Here is a 22,693-nt window from a genome sequence, read left to right as displayed (position 1 = left end):
ACCTGCCCAGTAATGAGTAGGTCCCCACTTTGCCACGAAAACACTAATGACTTCTGTGTGTTCTGACACCTTTCTATCACAACCAGCATTAGCCTCTCATTTTGACTTTTTTCTTCCTAAAGTTGATGTGTTGGAAGCAGAAAAAAGAGAAATCCTTGATTCCAATTGGTCAAAGTGTAGAATGAATATATATATATATATATATATATATATATATATATATAGGTAGGTACAAATGTAGGTATGTACTTCACATTGAAGTGATTAATACCTCAAACCACCAACCTCTCGGTTGTTTACCCTCAAACCACCAACGGTCAGAGCACATGAAGTTTGCATGTTCTCCCTGTGCTTTTAAGGTTTCCTAAAGTCCAAAGATATGCAACCTACTGTACAGTTAACGGGTGTTTTTTAAATTGTCTGTAATTGGGAATGTGATGTGGGTAGATGCAGGTTGTCACCTGCCTTGTGCCATGAGCTCCCTAGAATAGGCTCCCGACCCCCCGAAAATGTTATTTAACAAACATGTAATTATTTATATGGTGAAATAAATGTTTATTTAGCATTTACGCCAGGAGTCTCCAAAGTCAAAGCTTCATAACAGTGCAGTTTTGCACTCACACACTCTTAAAGGTATTCTGGGATGCAATGCAGAGCATGAGAGAAATATGCACAGGATCTTCAAGAGTGTTTAAGAGCTTTAAGAGCATTCATGACTACATTGGTAGTTAATTTTTTCTCTTCACTGAGAAAAGAATGAAAACAAATAAATACTCCTGCCGGTTAGACATTAGGTTAAAAACAAAAATAGAGGATTTAAACCATTCAGTCAAACTCAGTCAAAACCATGTAGCTGAAACCACATGAGATAAGGAACACAGCACAACGTGAAAGTGTAACTAAAAGTTTATTGACTTATTTTCTAGCCCACATCCTCAGAACAACTTCCACCTTTTCCTGTGAGCTCTATACATGTATTTTTTATACAAAGTACGCAGCCAGGGCAGCCATTTTGTCTTTCGGTTTTTTAGGGTTGCCCCGTCCTCCGGGTCTTCTCCCCCTCCCCCTCCCCCTCCCCCTGCGAGCCCCGCCTCCTCTGTGCATGGGATGGCGCATGGCTGCATGCTTAAGCTCCACCAGATCCTGGAAAATGGGGTCGCAGAAAACACAGCCGGTGTGTTGCGTCTCTCCGTCGGCTAGGGGCGAGCGTGCTTTGTGGAAGTCTACCATAACCAGGGAAGCCTCGCATATATCGCAGCTCTCCTGAGACACCTGCACCTTGTGAGCCTGCTCGAAGAAATGCACCACCACGGTGCACTTGTTGCAGGCCATGCGCCACTTAGGGCCGGAGTTGGGGTCAAAGACGAGCACGCCTGTCTCGCACTCCACACACTGACCAATGCCGAGCGAGTTGAGCGAGTGTGGACAGGAAGGGTGAGTGCACTCGTTACACCCCATACCTGCAGGGATAGAGACAGGTGGGGATAAAAGAGACAGAGACACAATGAGTTGCATTCCTTTTAAAGAATCTTTTGACAAAATAATGTTTAAAAATTGTAAAATTATTTTGTCAGCTTAACTAAAAAACTGTTCTTTTTTGTGCCTGTCAGTTAGTATATAGGAGATGTGACCTTTGTGCCTGTTAGTTACTATAAAAGAGGTGTGGCCTTTGTGCCTGTCAGTTGCTATAAAAGAGGTGTGGCCCTTTTACCTGTCAGTTGCTGTTAAGGGGTTTAACCTTTGTGCCTGTCAGTGACTATAAAGGGCGTGTGACCTTTGTGCCCCAGTTGCTATTAAAGAGTTGTGGCCTTTGTGCATGTCAGTTGCTATAAAAGAGGGACATGGATGTTGTGCCTTTCAATCCAAGTAAAATGGTCCTTGTGCATGAGTCTCTTGATGGAGGCGTGGACATTTTGCCTGTCAGTCCTAGTGAAAAAGCTGTGGCCATAGTACCTAGGGTTAGTCAGTTCTAGGCTACACAACTTTTATGCCTGTCAGTGCCAGTGAATTAGGCATAGTCTTTGTGACTGCCTGTCCAAGTCAGTTTAATTGTCATTTCAACCATATACAGTTCAATACACCGTGAAACGAAACGGTGTTCCTCCAGGACCAGTGTGCTACATGCATACAACATAAATTGACTATATAAATTAACAAAAACTAACTAGCTAACTATGAGACCTAATTAGAAGACTAGTTGAGACAAAACAGATTAATACAATAACTACTACCTATTAACACATCCAAGTGAAGGAGGAGTGGTCTCTGCCTATTAGTCCAATCTTTAAAGGTAACTTGCACAACAGCAAACTACTCGAGTTCACATTCTCCACCATTACCTTTTTTCATGTCTCTGAAGGGAGGGTTGCAGAAGCAGTAGGGACACAGAGGGTAGCTCTTTCCGCGGGAGCCCGATGTCCACAGCACCAGCTCGAATTCATCCAGAGGACACCTGAGCTCCTTGTAGAGTTTAATTGCTCCGTTCTGGGGCAGACTGTATGTCTCATCACAGTGTGAACAGTGCAGACGGCTCGGCTTGGCCTGGCAAAAACACACAGGATATGCTTAACACGCTGGGAGTGAAAGAATTCAGGATAAACGTGAAAATGAAAAACTAAGCAACATTTTTTTTACTTAATTAGCAAAATTGCTCACGTCAATAAAAAGATTCAGGTAAGTTGAATCAGCTCAGGCTTGTTGGAACTCTTATAATAAAGTATAAGTCTTACAATAAAGGCTTAATTTTCCTAATCTATACAGTCTTATGCAAAAGTTTGGGCACCGCTTAATAAATAACAGATTTTGGTGATTTTTTTTTTATTGAAAAGACGTTAACACAGTCTTTCATGGAAATGGAAAAAATGCACAATATTTTCAGCAAACATTGATGCATAGTTCCTTTTAAGGCCATAAGATAAACAAAAATTAAAAAATAAAAACATTATTGTGGCACTGTGCAAACGTTTGGGCACCCTACATAATCAGTACTTAGTAACACCTCCTCTGGCAGATATCACAGCTTGCTAACACTTTTTATAAGCAGCTAAAAGTCTTTCTATTCTTGTACTTCGGATTTTCTCCCAGGCTTCTAGTTCTGTAATATTTTTTGGTCATCTTGCATTACAAGTTCTTTTGAGATCTACATGCAATTTTCAATGTTGTTTAAATCAACGGACTGTGATGGCCATTCCAAAAACTCCAGCTTGTGTCTCTTGAGGTATTCCATAGAGGATTATTGTCCTGTTGTAGAAGCCATCCTCTTTTCAGCTTTATCTTTTTTTTTTTTTTTTTTTTTTTACAAATGGTGTAATGTTTGCTTCAAGAATTTGCAGGTATTTAGTGGAATCTATTCTTCCCTCTACTTGTGCCACTGGCTGCAACACAACCTCAAAGCATGATAGATCCACCCCCATGCCTAATAGTTGGCAAGGTATTCTTTTCATGAAATGCCTTTTTTTCTCCAAACATGCCTTTGCTGATTGTGGCCAAAGAGTTCTATTTTAACTTCATCAGTCCACAGCACTTCTTTTCAAAAGGCATCAGGCTTGATGTTCTGTAGCATACTTTTGACGTTGTATGACATTTTATGATAGGGCCACAGGTAAGGTTTTCTTCTGCTGACTTTTCCAAAAAGGTCTTGTGGACTGGTGCACCACTACTCCTGAGTCTGCTTAATCTTCCTGCAGGTTTTTTGCATTCAAATGGAGGTTTTGATTTGTCTTTCTGACCAACACATGAGCAGTTCTTTCTGAGAGTTTTCTTGGTCTTCTAGATCTCACCTTCACCTCCACAGTTCCCCTGAACTGCCATCTCTTAATTACATTTCTCACTGTGGAAACTGCACGCTGACAACGCTTTGCTATCTTCTCATAGCCTTCTCATGCATTGTGGGCATTAATAACTTTTATTTTCAGAGTCTTACACAGCTGCTTAGAGAAACCCATGGTGGTCGAGTGTCCGCAGGTGTATGCGCAAGGTTTGAAGAGTCAAAGTGTCTGTAAAGCTTTGAAATAATCTAACGAGCTGATTAAGGTCTGAAACCTTGTAAAAAAAATCTGAGACTTTGCAACTCTTAGGGTGCCCAAACTTTTATAATATTGTTTTATTTTTTATTTTTGTTAAATTTATGCCATAAGGAGTAGCTATGCATCAATGTTTGCCGAAAATATTGTGCATTTTATTTCCAAGAGAGACTCTGTACATCTTTTCAATTAAAAATTCACCAAAATCTGTTATTTATCAAGGGGTACCCAAGCTTTTGCATAAGACTATATACATTCCATACAGAAGTCATAGACTGTTAGAACTGACACAACAGTAACTGCTGTATTATTATACTGCATTTATATACTGCACTACCATAAACGTCATTACCTACTATAAGTTCAGCTCGTATTTTTTTACTTAAACATATTCCTCTCATTTATAAAACTTTATACTCCAGGACTTTAAACATTAGGACACCATGCTCAACATCACCTCCTGATTCCACAGGAAGTACAAGTTAATAGCTGAATTAATAAGGTCAGCAATTTTAAATAGTTTGAAAAACATGCCAAATAAGGTCAACGTCTGGTCTTACGTCACTAAGGAAAATTAAATCACTGAGCATCTGTTTAATCCATGAAACAAGAATGAACTAACGAGCCGCATTTATGATTAAAACATGAGTTTAAAAAAACAAAAATAGTGGGATCGTCCTTGGAGGCTTTAAAAGCTCCACATTTCTACTGCTGAAGGTCATTCAAAGCATCAATGAAACCAAAAAGCTATGTACTGCCTTTATGTCATGCTGATTACTTGATGTGATTCATGTTTAAAAAAAAGAGAGACAAGAAGGAAAACTGAATGAAAATGTTTGCTTGCGTGTACACCGTTCAGCCATAACAATAAAACCACCTGCTTAATATTGTGTACAGTAGTATTGTATATATCCAAATAAAAAGCTCTAAAGAATTGGGGCATGAACTTCAATTCTTCTGAAAGTATGCTGTGTTATCTGGCACCAAGACATAAGCAGCAGATCCTTAAAAAGTCCTGCAAAATATGAGATGGGGCCTCCATGTATTGAATTTTCAAGCTTTAGTTCTAATAAAGTTAATATACCCATTTGTAAGAATGGACGGGGGTCAACTCTGACCAGTCTGTGGCTACACAGCCTCATACATGGCAAGCAAACTGTATGACAGTCAGCTGCCTGGTATATCAATCCTAAATTCAGATACCATTACAAGAAGTCAGTAGCGCCTCTATACAGACCTGAATATACTTCATGAAGCGATGGCACTTCCCGCAGCGTGAGAACGGCTTCCCTGTAGCGGCGATGGGCGAGAATGACACCTCCATCAACTCATCCATACCTACAGAATGCAGAGAGGTTGAAGAATTATGCATGATCAGACTACCTGCTTTACATCTGAAATGCTCCCTTGTTCATACATGACACATAATATAAAAATAAAATGATATTAAATGTAAATAAAAACATTATAAATAGAAATTATAAGTTGAAAAAAATAACTGTAAAAAATAAGAACAATAAATAAAGCATAAACAGACGAATGAAAGAAATGAACGAATAAAATAATAAATAAATAAATTAATTAATTAATTAATTAATTAAAAACATTTTAAATGCAAAAAAATAAAAAACACAGATTAGATCAAAATTAATTATTAAAAAATCAGATGGTAAAAAACAAACCTTGGGCAGCCTCGGACTAAACAAAGAGCAAATGGAAAAAAAAGGCATTTTGCTGTGCAAAATTTTTTGGTGGTGGCTAAGGCATTGGACTACCGTTCGGAAGATCCCAGGTTCAAACTCCACAACCACCAAGTTGCCACTGTTTAGTTTATTAAATGTAAATAAATTCAATGCAAATACTATCTTTGAATTAAGTTATAACCGGCTTGCACATTACTGCTATTCAGTCTAACGTGAGGTGAATTAAAGTCAGACCAGTGTGGTTCATGGTCACTCAAACTGGTTGATTCAGACTAGTTTTGGGACATCACTCTGTCTAGTTTCAAGTTTTATTGTCATATGCACAGTAAAGAAACATGTGTTCCCCATACACTGAAATTCTTTCTTTGCTGTCCCCCAATGAATGCCACTAAAAGTAAAAATAAAATAGAATAAAATGAAATAAATATAGGTATCAAAGAATATATATCGAAGATATCATTAACAGCAGAATATGAACATGAAAATTAGAATATAAAGATATATATATATATATATAAACTAAACAGTCTACGTTGTGTGCAAATTTCACAAGTGGATAAAAAAAAGTGTCTGAATTTTAAGCATGGCATAAAAACCTTCCAGGTGGCATTAAGTTTATCACATCCTATATCAATCATAAAGGTTTGACCAGCTTCTGTGCCATGCTGGGCCAAAGATTTGAACTCACAATTCACACGTGTTTGTTTGAAATATGACATAGAATTTACTTATTCCCATTGCTACATTACAGACTACCTTTTAATGCACTAAACTGGAAACTTTGTTCGGTTTCTGACTCTTAGTGTGGTTTGATAGAGTTTTTTAATTTCCTGTTCTGTATAAATAAAAGCTAGAAATAATACGTTCCTGAAGCAGATTCTAGCTATGTAGGTCTATAGCTAGCAGACAGAGAGTACAGAAATGCAAACTGGTTCCCATCTTGTCCCTTGAACAAATAACTGAGACTCTGGAACATGCCACCTGTGTCCATTTTTTAAATCAAAGGTATTTATCAGAAAGATATTTTCCTGTATATTTTTATGTATGGGTAAAATTTGCAATTTATTATCTAAAACGTTTGAGACAAGTACGTATATAGCATTTTGTACAACAGTGTTTTAAATGTGCGTTATAATTAACATTTAATTACTAACAGATGAATAGCTGGGTAAAAAGCAGCCTGATATGAATCGAGCTTTTTGGATCGAAATCCTCAGTTCCACAAGTCATAGGTAATGATAGACCTAAAAGTCTGTTGTATAGTGAAACCTCGGATTGCGAGTAACGAGGTTTGCGAGTGTTCCGCAAGACAAGCAAAGACTTGCAAAGATGACCGAGCATCATGTGCTTCTTGTTTTGATGCCGAGCGTCTCATGATCACAACTGAGCCAATGTTTTTTTTGCTCTTTCTTGCGCTGTGGAATTGTGGGTAATCGTCTCCCCTGCTACATACAGGCTTTTGTAAACAGTGAACCTTTTTTTTTTTTTTATAAAAACTTAACTAACATGACACTAATAAGAATGAAAACCTTGCCATCGTGTTCGACAGTTAAAGCTGCAGTGTATTATTTAGCAATCTGTTTTATAATACCAAACCCATCCTAAGACAAGAATCACTTACCAGCGATAGAATCGACAAAGTAGTGGAACTTCCTTTTAAAGATGTCCAGCGTGTGCTGCAGTACCTGTTGGAAGTTTGCTTTGCCCAGTGCAATAAGATTCAGTTGCTTCTCCACTGCACTGCGGATAGTGGGCAACACCAACTCCGCATCTAACACAAACCCACACATATACATATGCATACACACACTGATCAGACTCAAAAGTCTTGAAGTATCACAGACTAGATTATTTAGTATTTTCTTTTGTAATATTAAGATGTCAGATTTCAAGCCACATTTTATTAAATACTAAATCATGTATTTATTTATTTATAGAATCACAATAAAAACAAAACATGACATGTAAAAAGAGGCTGGATAATAGGTTTGATTTACAATATACTTATAATAGGTACTCGTTTTTTTTTGTATTTACTCGTTTATAAATCCATCAATGGCCTAAGATAAATACATTGCACATATGCTTACTGGATATTAACCTAACAGACCACTCAGATTATTAGGATCGAGTCAGTTAGAAATACCAAGGGTTCAAACAAGACAAGGTGAGTCTGTTTTTAGCCATTATGCTGCCCGCAGTTGGAACCAGCTTCCAAAAGAGATCAGATATGCTAAAACATTAATCACATTAAAATCTAGACTTAAAACATATCTGTTTAGCTGTGCATTTATTAAATAAGCACTGTGCTACATCCGAACTGACTGCACTGTATTTCATGTTTCTTATATTTTTAACTGTTTATTTTTATTTTAAATCAAATTTTAAATAATTAAAAATTTTTTATTGCTATTATTTTCTTTTTATTTTTTATTTTCTTTCTTCTGTAAAGCACTTTGAATTACCTTTGTGTATGAAATGTGCTATACAAATAAACTTGCCTTGCCTAGTGCCGTCAATTGGATAAAAAATATATTATCTAAATAATCACAGTCTTACGCTGTTATTCATCACGATTAATCACAATTGTAAAATACTTGTAAGATTTATACTTGTAGTTTGTGCATGTATAAAATATCAGAAGTATATAAGTATTATTAATACTTATAAAGTCATATGATTAATTTGTGTGTAAAATTTCTACAGTACATTAAATCACATGAGTTTGACATTGAGTTTTACGCATTAATATTGACATCCCTAATAGGAAATAGAACATAACTTTCCCGATAATTTAAGATATTTACTTGCAATAAGGGCTTTTAATTTATTTCACATGTAAGATTTCTTGTAATAATATCTCTGCACAAGTTAGCTTAGATATTTAGATATCCTGTACAATATATCCATAGAATAATATACATACATATAGAAAAATATAAAAGATCTAACACACCTAATGATAGTGTTAAAGTTCACGTAGTGTGTATTTTCTGTCTTTACAAAACCTCATCATTTTATCAAGCATTTAATAACAAACTAACAAAGTGTTACCTGTCACCTGAAGCAGATACAATATACATAACATAAACAAACATATAAACACATGTATACGCAAAACATACAACACATCTTCAACGCATTACCTCATTCCTCACTCACCGATCTTGTAGTAGCCGTGAACCAGAACGATTCCCAGATTGGTGGGTTTGAGTTTGCGTCCGTTCTCCACGGTTACGTAATTCCTCTGACAAATGTTGTTGATGTGAACAGGGATACTAGCGTCAGTGCCTGAAGATAGTACGAAAAGATTTAAGGAAAAACAACAAGGACAAAAATCTGAATTGGGATACAAATGGTGTAGCATATTACAAAATACCAGCTACAGTCACAAAGCATGATAAACACTCCCAGGCTATTTTATATATGTACCGCTCTGTACATACTGTATAAACATTCACACAGTTATTCAATAATGAATAAATAAACAATCATTTATCGGGAGCAGAAAATCACGTCAATTTTACGAAGAGCTTTAGTACATGTTCACAAAACACATCATGAAAGATGGGTTGGGTTGATTATTTCAGAGACAGCTGACCTCCTATGATTTTCAGGTACAAGCTGTAAAGTTTATACAGTGGCCTGAAAAAAATCCACCTGCAAAATGAACACTTTTTTTTTTCTTGTACAGGGTACATTATGTAAACTTTACTACGTTTCCCTATTGTTTATCTTTTCATTAGAACACCGCTTTAAAAATGATATCTTAGCAAGTGAAAATATCTTGAATATAGATAAAACGTTACACTTTCTTAAATAAGTTTACCACAAACCAAAATTAAGCTTATTAACCTTATTTCTAATCAAATTTTACTAGCACTATTTTACTTTTCATGTTCTATTGGAAAATATTTGTTTTCTTCTTTCAAGAAATAAATCTCTAAATAGTAACAAAATTAGGAAATATAATTTATAAAACTATATTTAAAATATTTTAATTTGCTAAGTTATAATTTTTTGCACTATTCCTTTTCACTCCCACTGATTCTTTATACCGCTTATCCTGTACAGGGTCATACATCACAGGGAACTCGGGGCACGAGGTGGGGCACAATCCATCGCAGGGCACAAGCACACACATTCACTCACACACTCTGGGCAATTTAGATAAGTCAGTTAGTCTAATCTGAATGTCTTTGGACTGTGGGAGGAATTTTGAGTACTTAGAGGAAACCTACTAAACACGAGAAGATCATGCAAACTCCATGAACACAGACGCCGAGGCAGGAATCGAACCGTCGACACTGGAGGTGCGAGGCCACTAAATTCTACACAATTCTAACCAAATCACTGTAAGTTTACACTAGAATACTGTAATATTGCTCACCCTACAGTAAGCCACCTCCACATCAACCATTTGTAATATATTTATATTCTGCTTCTTTTTCCTTTTATATCTTAACTGCATTAAATCTTGTTGTACAATGAAAATAAAGAAATTCAATTAAATTTGATGATGATGATGATGATACAGATGTTTCTATTCAATCAGCTAGTAAATATATTTTGCTATCATTTACATCAAACTGATGTGTGAACATTATTATTATTATTTTTTTACAGTAAAACTTTATAAAATTAACACCATAAGAACTCCAGGATGATCAGATGACGGTGTTTAGAATTCCAGCCTTAGGTCTTAGGTACATACGGTACCTATAGTAAAACTGAGTCTCAGTTGAACCTCCCTCACCGATGCCATGTTTCTCCATGAGCGTGATGAGCTCAGCCTCGGTGAGGTAGTCGGGTGGGCACGTCTGCTTCTCCAGCAGTTTAACCTCATCGACTGTAAACACGTCTCCTTTCTCACACGACGGCAAAGCCTCCTCAAGAGCAATACCCTGCCACGGCATCACCTCTGTAAAACCTGGAGGATTTTATTGTTGTTAATATAATTCATACATCAAATGAGATAATTAGCATCACGGTGGCGTCACTAATGATAAGAAATATTTCTCAAACAAACAGTTAATGCGCGAGTACACATACCCGCAGAAATAAGAGTTTTGCCAATACAGGAGAATCCCTCTGTGCCAATTTGGAAAGCGATAGTGGTCTGTAAGTACTTGCAGTCGGGACTGACCGTGGCTATGAAGTGACGTGTGATGTACTCATACAAACGCCACCCGTCACTGCCTGTGCAGAGGAAGCAGCGTGGAAAATTCAACACTCGTACATGAGTTAATTCAGTCTAACAACAGTAATAAATGACACACGTATGTACAATATATGTGTGTGTGTGTGTGTGTGTGTGTGTGTATATGTGTGTGTATTCGTACCCAGCTCGCTCTCGGTGGCAGCCCTCATCGGGGTGATGGGAGGATGATCTCCTGCGTCTGCACCTTTCCTGGGTCGGTTAATGCCCTCAGCGATTAGGGCTTTCACCTGTTTTCATAAAACATGGTAAAATCACCTACAGTATATAGACCAAAGTAAAAAAGTGAATTTTCAGACAGGATCATATAACACCGTATTTACTGCTTCTTATCTCCAGATCCATCCGTAATTTTTTTGTTAATTTGCATGTACATTAATATTTCATCAGTTAAAAAGAAACAAACTTGCTAAATACAGTTTCATGCCCTTTTATGTCTGTAATGTCCAGAACTTTTTTGAATTCAAATCTTTCAATAATCTTAACTGTCATTCAGATGAAACTCCAATTTAGATTGGACATGAAAAGACATAAACCTGAAAAGTGTATTATTCTTAAATGCACAATTGTTAAGATATTGCAACATGAATTTGACATGGTTACGGACGCTACAGATTTTTTTTTTTTACTTTTTAAAGCTTTTACCAAAACCAGAATGCTTTAATTTAAGCAGGATTTTTTTTACAGGTCACATGCTTCTAGAAGCTTACACAAATTTTTTATATTAATACTCGAAGAAATATAAATAATTTGCATTTTACAGTATTATTATTATTTGAAGCGAGACAGTTTATTGTTGAAAAATAGCCATTTTTGGGGCACATATAAAATCATCTTTCCAAAATGGCTTATTAACTTGACATTTTTAGAGAAGCAAGGTTGGTCACTTCTATGTTGCATAAACTTTGCACACATGTTTTCTGTGTTATAACAAAAAAAATGTATTTCAATATCAAGCAACGCATTAGGAACAGGGACAAAATAGAAAAAAACTTGCATTTATCAGATACACACTGCTTCCTAGCCACGTCTGTCATGTTCTCAATACCTTTATCATGTTGTCACTAATTTCCAATCACACACTTTCATGATCACATCCAACAGAGTTATTCCTATGTCTAATCAGATTTTTAACTTATTAAAAAAAAAAGCTTAGCAGCTCCACTCGGTGCTACGTTTCTGCCAAGTTGTACAAGTTCTTACTGTGTTCACGACATGGTGGGAACATAGCTTAATATTACGACCTGCTAATGTCTCTGATAAATCTCACCGTCTCAGCCCAGTAAGAACAGTTGGCCTGCTGCCTGAGCGTCCCCTTGAGGTCAAAGTTCTCAGGGTAGTGGGTGGTCTCGGTACGAGGGTAACTGATGTAGCCCTGTGTGTACAAGCGCTCAGCTACCTGCATGGCATGCTGAGGACCCATCCCTACACACACACACACACACACGCACATAAAAACACAGAAACATGCTTGAAATTGAACAAAAGTTACAAATACTGCATATATATGTTTAATGAGTCAGTGGATAAAATTATTAGAAACATAACGCTCCTACTATATGTCACACTAGAATTAATATAATTTATTTTCTTAAATCAAAGAGCTTCTTGAAATGAATTAGTTAGAAGTTTCTGAAGGTATGCAGTCTAATAGACATCATAATGTTTAGACACAAAAGGGAAAAAGTACTAGAGTGCTTGAAAAGCCTAAACCAATATTTATGTAGTTATCTAATTTGCTATGATGTCACCCACTCCAGTCTTCCAGTTGTGTTATCCAGGTGACTAGCTAATCTTGGCTCACTAGTTGATCAATTGGGTGTCTTCCGTGTGCTTAACTGTGTGTGTCCTCGTATTTAGGTCATGTAAGACTGATAGAATACGATTCTTTTTAGGACAAGGATAGCTACATAATGTGAGTAACGAGAGAACTCGAACTCAGAACTATGATATAAAATATACAGCACTGTGCATAAGTCTTATGCACTGTAGATCAAAGGTGTATCCATGATAAAAGGAAAAATAGCCACGAAGCTCAGTAAACAGTAGTTAGTGAAAAAAAAGTGCAAAGTGGTCGCTTCTATTATGTGCTGCTTCCTTTTCTGGCAGACAAACATTTTTTTTTTTTATTTGAATTTTGTGGTGGAATACTAAAACTTTCTTTCGGCTGCTTCTGTCGAATGGTCGTCACAGAAGACCATCCCATCTGCGCACAGGTTTTTATGCCGGATGCCCTTCCTGATGCAACCCTCCCATTTTTATCGGGACTTGGGACCAGCACTGCATCCAGGGTAACGCCACACCCCATAATACCCAACCAGTGGGCTTCGAACCTAGATCCTCTCATCCCCAAATCAACAACCTAGAGCCTTATCCGTCTGAGCCATTGTGGTATTTGTAAAAGATTGGGGGTAAAAAAAAACAGGGTAAAAAAACAGGGTAAATAAACCAGGGTAAATTATTACACTTTTGCTTTTTGGGACTGATAGTTTCCACTCTTTTTTAAAATGATAACAGGATGTGTTCTTACTGTAAGTGGATTCTTACCCAAAGCAGAACTAGCGACTCTTAGCATCTCCACTGTGTTCAAGGCCAGAGGTCTCTGCTTGGCTTTCTCTTTCTTACTGACCGACTCCACCTGTGAAACAAGACGGATGTCATTACATACAGAATTCTCTACAACAGTGACATTCAAAAGCAAGGCCGAGACTGACGACGCACCAGGGCTTCTCTTGCTGACTTTGCCATGTTGACAAACATCTGTCCGATTTCTCGGTCGAACACCCGCACACGATCCCAATCCAAAGTGATCGCGCTCTCCTTCCCTTTAAACACCTGCGTTCCAAGACAAACAACAACCAAAAAAAAATCTACTCAAAATAAGAAATCTTTTCAATGTATGTGTATACATCACTGTTACTATGTGCTTTTGTTGCTGGTAATTATAATCTGGACGCTGACCTTGGCCTGGATGACCCAGTACGTCTCAGGTTTAAAGGACTGGATCTTGTCATGGCGTTCCACACAGAACCCCAGCGTCGGGGTCTGGCATGGGCCAAACGAGATTAGGGAGGAGTCCAGATTCCCGTATTTTCCCTGGAAATACTTGGTTTGGAAGCTTAATGAAGAAATGAGAGTGGATTAAGGATGAGGATTGAATTAAAAACACATGGCATTTCTTATTTTAAAACAAAAAAGCATCAGTAATAAAAATAATCAGCCAATCAGAGAACAAAGCTACTTGGATTGTACTGGCTCGTTAAACGTTAAAGGTTAAAAATAGTAAATTATGCCACTCTAGCACCTCTAAGCAAATTCTAGAACTAAAACTATCTCAAATATAAAAGATAAGCATCACATATTTATTACATATAAAGAAACAGATTCCAGAAAAGTGCACTTCTTTTACTCCTTCTAAAGTTCCACTTTCCAGAGAGTATGTATACCGTGTGAAAGCGCAGCCGATTCGAAGGTCCAGTTCCTGCCGAGCGTCCACAGACAGAGCCTCGTTCTTATTGGGTTCTCCCAGCCGGTTCATGGCATTACAGATGTCCGTGTCTGTGATGGAGCTGAACTTGGCCCGATACACGGTGCACTCGTTACCGTAAGGCTTGTTCATCACCGGCCGGATGGCATCCAAGACCTAAATCAAAATGTTCACTCATGATTAATTTGCTAAATAAACAATGTGAGTGTTATCGAATATACTGGAGTGAGACTCACCTCAAAACAGATGTTCTCTCCTTCTTTATCACAATCCAGCCACAAGACAACATAGTCACAAGCTTTAGCTTCAACCTATGAAAGATTAACAGACCAAAAAATGAGAACTGGTTCAAACATGAACCAAAAAGTACTAGGTGTAGCATGAATTTTTGGTTCCTAATCGCTAAACCTATTCAGGGTGGGGTCATCCTGGAAGAGCAATAAAAGATACAATAATAAAAGATTAACAGGTAGAGTAAGATTAGATTGATTTGTAGTGATGTTTCACTTTGAGGAGACATGTAGTGATAAGGCATGCCATCAGGAACACTAAAGAGATGCTCCTGCAGAGAACAGAACAACTGAACTGCTTCTTTCTTTAATTTGTAAAATTTGTCATTCTATATATATAAAGATTTCCAGAACCTTTGGTCATTAATATATATATATATATATATATATATATATATATATATATATATATATATATTAACGACCAAAGATTCTGGAAAAATGCCTTACACACATGTATAAAATATCGCAATAGTAAAATAACATTATAAAAGACATGTAAGGTTGCACACTGTGAAAAAAATAAATAAAAAACTTTTTAAACTGTACATTTTTATTTGCTATAATGTCACACTGTTACAGTAAGATTTGCTTAGGTGGAAAGATAAAACTGTGTAGTGTTATTGTTCATCACACAAACCATTGAAGTACAATTTTCAGCAACATAATGCCTTTAGCCACACCCCCTAAAGTAACGCTGATTTCTGTGAGTATCAGTACTCATCATGTACCGAAGACAAAATAAATGGAACCTAATCCTGGATAATTTTTATAATATCGCCATTCCCGAAGGTATTACTCTTATATATAATAAGTATCACAATATATTGGTAAAAATCTGTAAAAGCTTTAATATTTTACAGATGTAAAAAATTGTCAAATCAAATGACCAACTAATATAATTTTTATAATAATAAAAAAAATAACAATTATCTTTGTCAAGTGTTCTGCCATTTTCTACACTTACTCCCTATGCCGCTTATCTTGTTTAAGGTCGTGAGAAGCCTGAAGCCTGTCCCAAGACACTTGTGGCACAAGGCAGGATACATCCTGGACAGGGTGCCAGTCCACTGCAGTGCACAAGCACACACACACACACACGCATGCATGCATGCACGTACGCGCGCACACAAAACGGGCGATTTGGAAACGCCAATTAGCCTATTCTGTATGCCTTTGGACTGCAAGAGAGTGAACTACCCGGAGAAATCCCACCACGCAAACAGACCTATGATGGGAATTGATCCCTGACCCTAGAATTGCAGGGCCACTGTGACACAATTTTTTGTTTTTGTTCATTTTCATTTAATTGAATTTAACCCTGACCCCAGAGTTGCAAGGCCATCGTGACACTGCTTTCTACCAAAAATTCAATCTTTATCATACTAAGCTTTGACATGCGACCTCTAGGAAAGCGTACCTGCAGAAATTTGACCATGTTGAGTTTAGGATTGGCTTCTTTTTTCTCAGTCGGTGCTTTACTGAAGAGTTCAGCAGGATCCACTTTATCCCAGTTATTGTATTTCCCTATTAGTGAGAAAAAATACACAGAATGTGTCAAAAGAGATGACAAAATAGTAAGTCAACAATAAGCCACAACATTATGACCAATGCCTAATGTATTGACTAGGTCCCCCTTTTTCCCCACAAACACAGTAATACACTGTGTGTATTGACACCTTTTTATCAGAACTGGTTTTTGGATTTGCTCTGACCCATCACGATTTGTCTTTTGTCAAAGTGACTCACTAAACTCCTTACAACTGCTCATTCTTTCTGCTTCCCATTCATCTTCACTTGCTGCCCACTATATCCCAACCACATCTAGCCACCATTGTAACGAAGTATCGAAAATATAGCTACTGTTATAAGGGACAAATTGTGATGGTTGCATGACTGGATCAGAGCAAATTTTGCAGTGATCTATTCAATATACAGTACATGATCGGTCGAAATGTTATGTCTGATCAGTGAACATTTATATACTTTTTTTTCATAAATAATAATAAAGAGCGAAATGATCAAACAAATGATGCCGAATTTATTAAAAAAATTATAAAAATCAACAATTTAAATCACTTTATGAACTCCAAATATTTACACATTAAACTATTTAAAAAATTGGATTGGGAAAAAAAAAGGGATTTTAAAGATGTAAAACTCTTGCCCGTGAAATCCAGACTCATGACGTGACCGCAGACTGACGTCATCTTAAAGCGCACGTTTTGCCCCATGAAGAATCCTGTGTACTCGTGCACTGAACATGCTCCGTTCAGACCTTTACGGCTAGAACAGCTGCCTGTGAAAAACACACAAAGCTATGATTGCACAAGATATTTAATTCAACAGCCTTAGACTACGATTACTGCCCACAATCTGGTGGTAAAAATTATTCCTCATGCTCACAGAACAACTCTTTAACAATTTGAGTCCTGGGCTATGGCCGTTTCATCAGGGAAAGAAAAGAAAAAAACAAAAAGAAAAACGTACAGATATGATAACCTGTTCATTCAGTACATTTTATTACCACATCTATACCTGGGCAACTGAAGCAACCCCAGATCATAACACTGCCCCCAGAGGCTTGTACAGTGGACACTATGCATGATCGCTTCATGCGCTTCACTTCTTACCCTGACACGCCCATCACTCTGGAATAGGCTCAGTCTTGACACATCAGACCACAAGACCTTTTTCCATTACTCTAAAGTTCAATCTTTATACTTTCTAACAAATTGAAAGCTTTTTTCTGATTAGTTTCACTAAAAAGGTTTTGTTTTTTTAATGGACACACAGCTGTTCAATCCAAATCCCGTGAGTTCTCGTCACACAGCGTGTGTATGAAAATTTCTCTTATGTTGACTGTTTAACATGGCGCAAATTTCCCCTGTCTATTTTTTATGATTTTTGAATAACTTCATGAAGCATTTCTGTGATCACAGATTACGTCCGTTCATGATTGTTTTTTCAACCACACCAATCGATGAAGTTGACAAGTCAGCACTATCCTACCAGGGTTTAATAATGTGCTGGGCAGTTGTGCCCGATTCCAGTCAGTTCAACGTTTTCTTAATTGACGCAGGCCAGTCATTTAACCTCTTAAACGACTACTTCAATTCGGCTGTGAGTGCATTTCAAGCATTTTATTTAAATTCTGAATCATTTGAATACTTCCTAATGAGCACACGTACAGCTGGACACGCTTCCGTTTTTGCAACCAGTGGATGAACGAGTGAAAGAGCGGAGGGAGGGGAGGTAGCCTCCTCCATCCCCTTCCCCATTACTCACTCCATCAACATCAACTCAAAGAGCTGGATGACGTTGACCAGTAACAATGGGTTAAATGTTCTGTTGTCATGTCCTACTCAAAGTCTCAAGGTTGAGCTTTTAATTTGCAAATTAGGGACCATAATGTGGGATAGGAAGTGACCTGACCGTCCCCTGCCCTTTTTTAAAATCACGGGTTACCTCAGGTGGGCCCTAGTCAAGTCACATAAATAGGAAAGCAAACGGCATCAGCTTCGTCTTGCAGACTGACTGAGCTTCGGGGTTAACGTCAGGCAACTCAACAGCATCTTGTCCACGTCCTCCACTACAGATCAACATGCAACAGGTGAGTGTCTCGGAGAACTCCGCTTTCCTTAGAAAGGGACATTTTAAATGATTTAAATTAATTCAATTATTATTTTAAAAAAAAGTCTGATCTGTTAAACATGGAGAGCTAATTCCGAGACATCTTTACAAATAAACAATAAGTGAAATAGGATTCAGTATATATATATATATATATATATATATATATATATATATATATAATATTTAGCAGTACTGACAAAAAGCACATATTAGATAGCAACAGAAATCAAAAGAAAGATTTCGATGAATGTGATGTTTTGAAATAATTTTATTCATTTATCTTGACTGTGTTATATGAATTGGATTCTCTCATATTGAATCCTATTTCACTTATTGGTTATTTGTAAAGATGTCTCGGATGCCGTGTGTATCGTAAACCGAATTAGCTCTCCATGTTTAACAAATCAGACTTTAAAAAAAAATTTTTTTTTCAAATATCTTTATTAACCTTCTAGAAAAAATATAATTTATTTATTTAATTTAAAACAATATAAAATGTAAAAAATATTAATTAAAACTACTGTAGACACTTTATGTCCTTTATGAGTTATGCTGTAAAGTTTTTAATAAAAAAAAATAATCAATCAATTTCTGAGCTATATCTTAGCTATAATTTTTTTATTCTTTAATTTACTCATTCCTAAACATAAGAGATATTTAGGGGGAAAAAATCTAAATTGAAGCATCATCCAATTTCAAGTGATTTTAATAAATATAAAGAAGATGGACACTCTTATAGATAATTAATGCACGGGTTAAAACATGATGCACAATTTATTATTAGTAATGTTCCAATAATTATTTTCCCATCTCTCTCTCCATCTCTCAGCTTCTGTCTCTCCTCACTCTCACTGTGCTGATGTGGGTGCCGAGTCTGTGCAGTCCCACTGTGGGTTGCGCGGTGGACGAGGCCGTGTCCCCCGCCTGTATACCCAGTCTGACGGATTACTACACACAAGTTACCAGCATTCCCAGTCGCCTCAACGAGCGCAGCCTGGCAGCATGGACATACATGTGAGTACCGTAACGTTTGTCTGGTCTCACGTCTGATTGAGAGGAAGACTCCCCTATAAAGCGTGATATATTTACAAAATAATGCTTTGTTGATCCTGATTAGAAATTTTTTGAAATTATATTGTACATGTTAGAATTAATGATTTTTTTTTTCAGAAGTGTTTAGTTATTCTGGTGCTGTTGTTAAAGCAGTATTTGTGTACTTTTGCTTGTATCCCTCTGTGATGTCACAAGGGGACAATTTTAAGTGCAGTTACTGTGGTAAGAGAATATTGCAAATCTGAAACTGAACTGGTTAGAGAAAGTAGCTTTGAACTAACAAAATGAACGGCACACTTTATCCATCCATCGTCTATAAAATGTACCCTGTATAGGATCATCTTAGGGAAGTTAGGCAGGACATCCACTGGACGGGGTGCCAACTCATTGCAAGGAACAATCACATACCCTCACACACCCACAGGCAATCTGGAAATGCCCAATCCAAAGTTTTTAAAAGCCTTGTATTGTTCCCCCTGTGTTGCACCCCACACCTCTCCGTCTCTTAATACATCATCACTTTGATCACACTGACTTTTCCAGGATCAGCCTGAAAGTCTGCCTTTCTCTCCTCCGCAGCGAGCGAATCGATCTGGACCGCGTCCCGCAGGTCATCCACGAAGCCGTGTGCTTAACCAAACACTCCTGCAACGGTGTAGAAGGCCTCAGCGTGGAGAGCATCCCGATCTCTATTAAAATCCCAGTGCTCAGGAGAAACCCGGGATGTCTGCATCATTCCATGGAATTCGAGTCCGTCAACATCGCATGCATATGCGCGACGGCGAGACGGAACTAAACCTCGTTTAGGTTGATGTTTTGTTACTGTTTTAGCTGAGCAGCAGTCGTCCTGTTTGTTAGAAACGCCCCGTTCACTGTAATCTTCATGTCGTGTCGGTTAGATCCTGAAAGCTTGTCAATGTTTATGATTAATAAAGCATTCAAAATAAAATGAAATCGCTCGTCTATTTTTTTACTGCTTCTGGAGTATATGTAATCATATTTGAAATGCAGTTGAAGGTGATCATTTGGGCCAGAGGTACTGAAAAAAAACTTTATATTAAGCTACATTAAATCCTATTTTTTTAACTTGAATTAATAATGCATTAGTCACAAATGCAGCAAAAAAAAAAAAGAAGAGGAAGACTTGACTCAACTACTCATTCGACACTTTTTTTTTTAAATAAAGCTTAAAAGTATAATATAATAACACCAACATTTCTTATATTTCCTACTTTCTCCCCAATTTGCTCAGGACTAATTCCTATCTACCAGACATTCTCTGTATTAGCTACACAGAAGGGTACAATACCTTCTCAGAGAAACATGAAGCTAGACAGTCACCTTTTCCAAAAGCTGCATGACACACTCTGAGAGAAGCGCACACGATTTGAATGTTTATTTATTTTTTTCGTATATCATTAAACCCAGAGCCTTAACCGTTTGAGCCCTGAGGCAGGAATCGAACCTGGATCTTGGAACTATTTGTACATTTAAAAAAGAGACCAGAAATAGCTGGTTTTCAGTTTGATTGACATAAACGATTTAACGATTATGTACAAAGTGGAGCAACAGAAACACATTTTTATGGCGTTAAAAAATAAGTATTCATAATTTTCAGCAATGTAAATATGAACTAATCCCAGAATTGAATACAGTATTCAGTTTAGCTTTTTTAATTAATATCTATTGGTGAAGGTGTTTGTTTACATTGAGCAAGTAGCTTATTAGTAGTTTTTTTTTTTTTTTTAATTCTTAAATCCAGCACATAACTGTCTGTAACACCACTTTTACTCGACATTTTGATTTCACTTATCGTGCAGGTTTCACTTCAGGCAGATATCAAAGTACTGCACAAGTTTCATTCAATTCTGCAATTTAGCACATTACACGGGGCTCTCAGTTCAGGTATTTTACACACCCTCACCTCCGACTGCTATGGATATGTTTGTTTTAAAAATTCATGTTTTATCTCCTAGTGGCGCTTCACATGGCTGCTTGTTATTAACACCGCAGTTTCAAAACATATGAAAAACCGATTTTAAACTTCATGTTGGAAGAATAAACATACATCAATCTGTCCAATCAGTTTTCATAGTCTATTTTTCTTTTTGGAATGAGCCATGCTGTGTCATGCTTTGGTTTCTCTTTCTTGATGATTTGGCGGTTTCTAGGCACATTACTGTCGTTTCTGGGTTTTATTTCAGTAAACTATCGCATTGACGGTGTTGAGTGATGTACGTAGTCACACCCACCTCAAGGGGAAAAGCCTGATGCTTTGACATAATCTGGCACATAGAGTAACTGCTTATAACTTTACCTCTATGTAACATTTTGATTTCATTCATGGCACAGGTTTAACGTCATGCAAATACAGAGGAGCTGGCAAAGTTGCAATAAACTCTGACAGACATTCAGACAGAATTTTTTCCGGGTCCTTCAACATATAAAACGTAAAGATATCATTAAAAGAGCGAGTCCTGACCAATGGTCAGATACAACCTTTGTTTTATTTATATACTGTAGATAAAGAGGAATGATGTTGATTTTGGTATCTGTTCCACAAATATTAAATTACTTAATCAACCAATAAATAAATTTCATATAAATTCACTCTTACCAGCAAATATTCTAATATAAATGGACAATGTTTTCATTTAAAATTTACTTTCAAACAGAAGAAAAGGTTTAAGCAGCATTTACACCAGTCACCCTTTTATTTACACCTGCATACAACTATTAATACTCACTTTTATGCCCGTATATCATGGCTGCAAGTGTGAACAAGTTAATAAGCAGTAACTATTAATTTAATACCTTTTCTCACTCACCTTTAGAGAGGATTTTGGCGATGGACTGAGCCAGAGAGGGCTTTTCAGCCACCATCAGCACTGTCCTCATCTCTGCACTAGTTATACCTTCTCACACAAACACATCCAACAGCAATTAGGTCTGGCTTAAAAATTCATAATAAAAATATTATAAAATATATAGCTTAAACCTTTATAGTCCAACTTCTATTACAAACTGAGCAGTGTATTTTTTTTAACCGTGGGCGAGCCGACAATTCTTCTTCCGGGTCAGAGTTCGACAAAATAAAAGTACTCGACGCAAAGTCATTCCAAAGCACAATACAGATTTTATTGTTTATTTTAAAAAAGTTATATAAAAAAATGTTTTTAAAATGTATATAAAATTATATTTAAAATATATATATAAATTGTGTATTTATGTATGTTTATTTGAATGTCTCTTCATGTCTTCAGCTATACTGGTAGCTAACTAGG

At 36.9% G+C, this 22,693-nt stretch overlaps 1 protein-coding gene across 2 annotated transcripts; it reads right to left on the bottom strand.

Annotated features, from left to right (window-relative positions):
* Positions 1 to 890: 890 nt before the first annotated feature.
* top3b (DNA topoisomerase III beta) lies at positions 891 to 22,492 on the bottom strand. 2 transcript variants are annotated; one of them, XM_053480404.1, is made up of 18 exons: positions 22,408 to 22,492; positions 22,238 to 22,324; positions 16,888 to 17,019; positions 16,141 to 16,247; positions 14,667 to 14,741; positions 14,390 to 14,586; positions 13,905 to 14,061; positions 13,665 to 13,778; positions 13,491 to 13,581; positions 12,214 to 12,368; positions 11,068 to 11,173; positions 10,778 to 10,924; positions 10,482 to 10,655; positions 8,888 to 9,016; positions 7,347 to 7,496; positions 5,260 to 5,360; positions 2,340 to 2,541; positions 891 to 1,460 (listed from the first exon to the last, which is right to left on the bottom strand). In XM_053480404.1, exons 2-18 carry the CDS (start codon positions 22,305 to 22,307, stop codon positions 982 to 984), a joined length of 2,586 nt encoding a protein of 861 aa, XP_053336379.1. In that variant the 5' UTR covers positions 22,308 to 22,324; positions 22,408 to 22,492; the 3' UTR covers positions 891 to 981. The 2 variants fall into 2 exon arrangements, with proteins under 2 accessions (XP_053336379.1, XP_053336378.1); XM_053480403.1 differs by having other exon boundaries at positions 22,238 to 22,463.
* Between the last annotated feature and the right edge of the window lie 201 nt (positions 22,493 to 22,693).

The sequence above is a fragment of the Clarias gariepinus genome, chromosome 21 (genome assembly GCF_024256425.1).
Source record: "Clarias gariepinus isolate MV-2021 ecotype Netherlands chromosome 21, CGAR_prim_01v2, whole genome shotgun sequence".
NCBI classification, from domain to species: Eukaryota; Metazoa; Chordata; class Actinopteri; order Siluriformes; family Clariidae; genus Clarias; species Clarias gariepinus.
Note: the sequence above shows the minus strand (reverse complement) of the source record. Positions and strands in the feature narration are given on the sequence as shown.

What these genes read in the sequence shown, in the direction of transcription:
- top3b (XM_053480404.1), bottom strand. Translation starts at nt 22,307, where the DNA reads ATGAGGACAGTGCTGATGGTGGCTGAAAAGCCCTCTCTGGCTCAGTCC. An exon ending in GAGAGAACATCTGTTTTGAG is followed by an intron (nt 14,587 to 14,666) that starts GTGAGTCTCACT and finishes ATTTTGATTTAG; the next exon opens with GTCTTGGATGCCATCCGGCC. An exon ending in TGCCACCGAGAGCGAGCTGG is followed by an intron (nt 10,925 to 11,067) that starts GTACGAATACAC and finishes TCCTCTGCACAG; the next exon opens with GCAGTGACGGGTGGCGTTTG.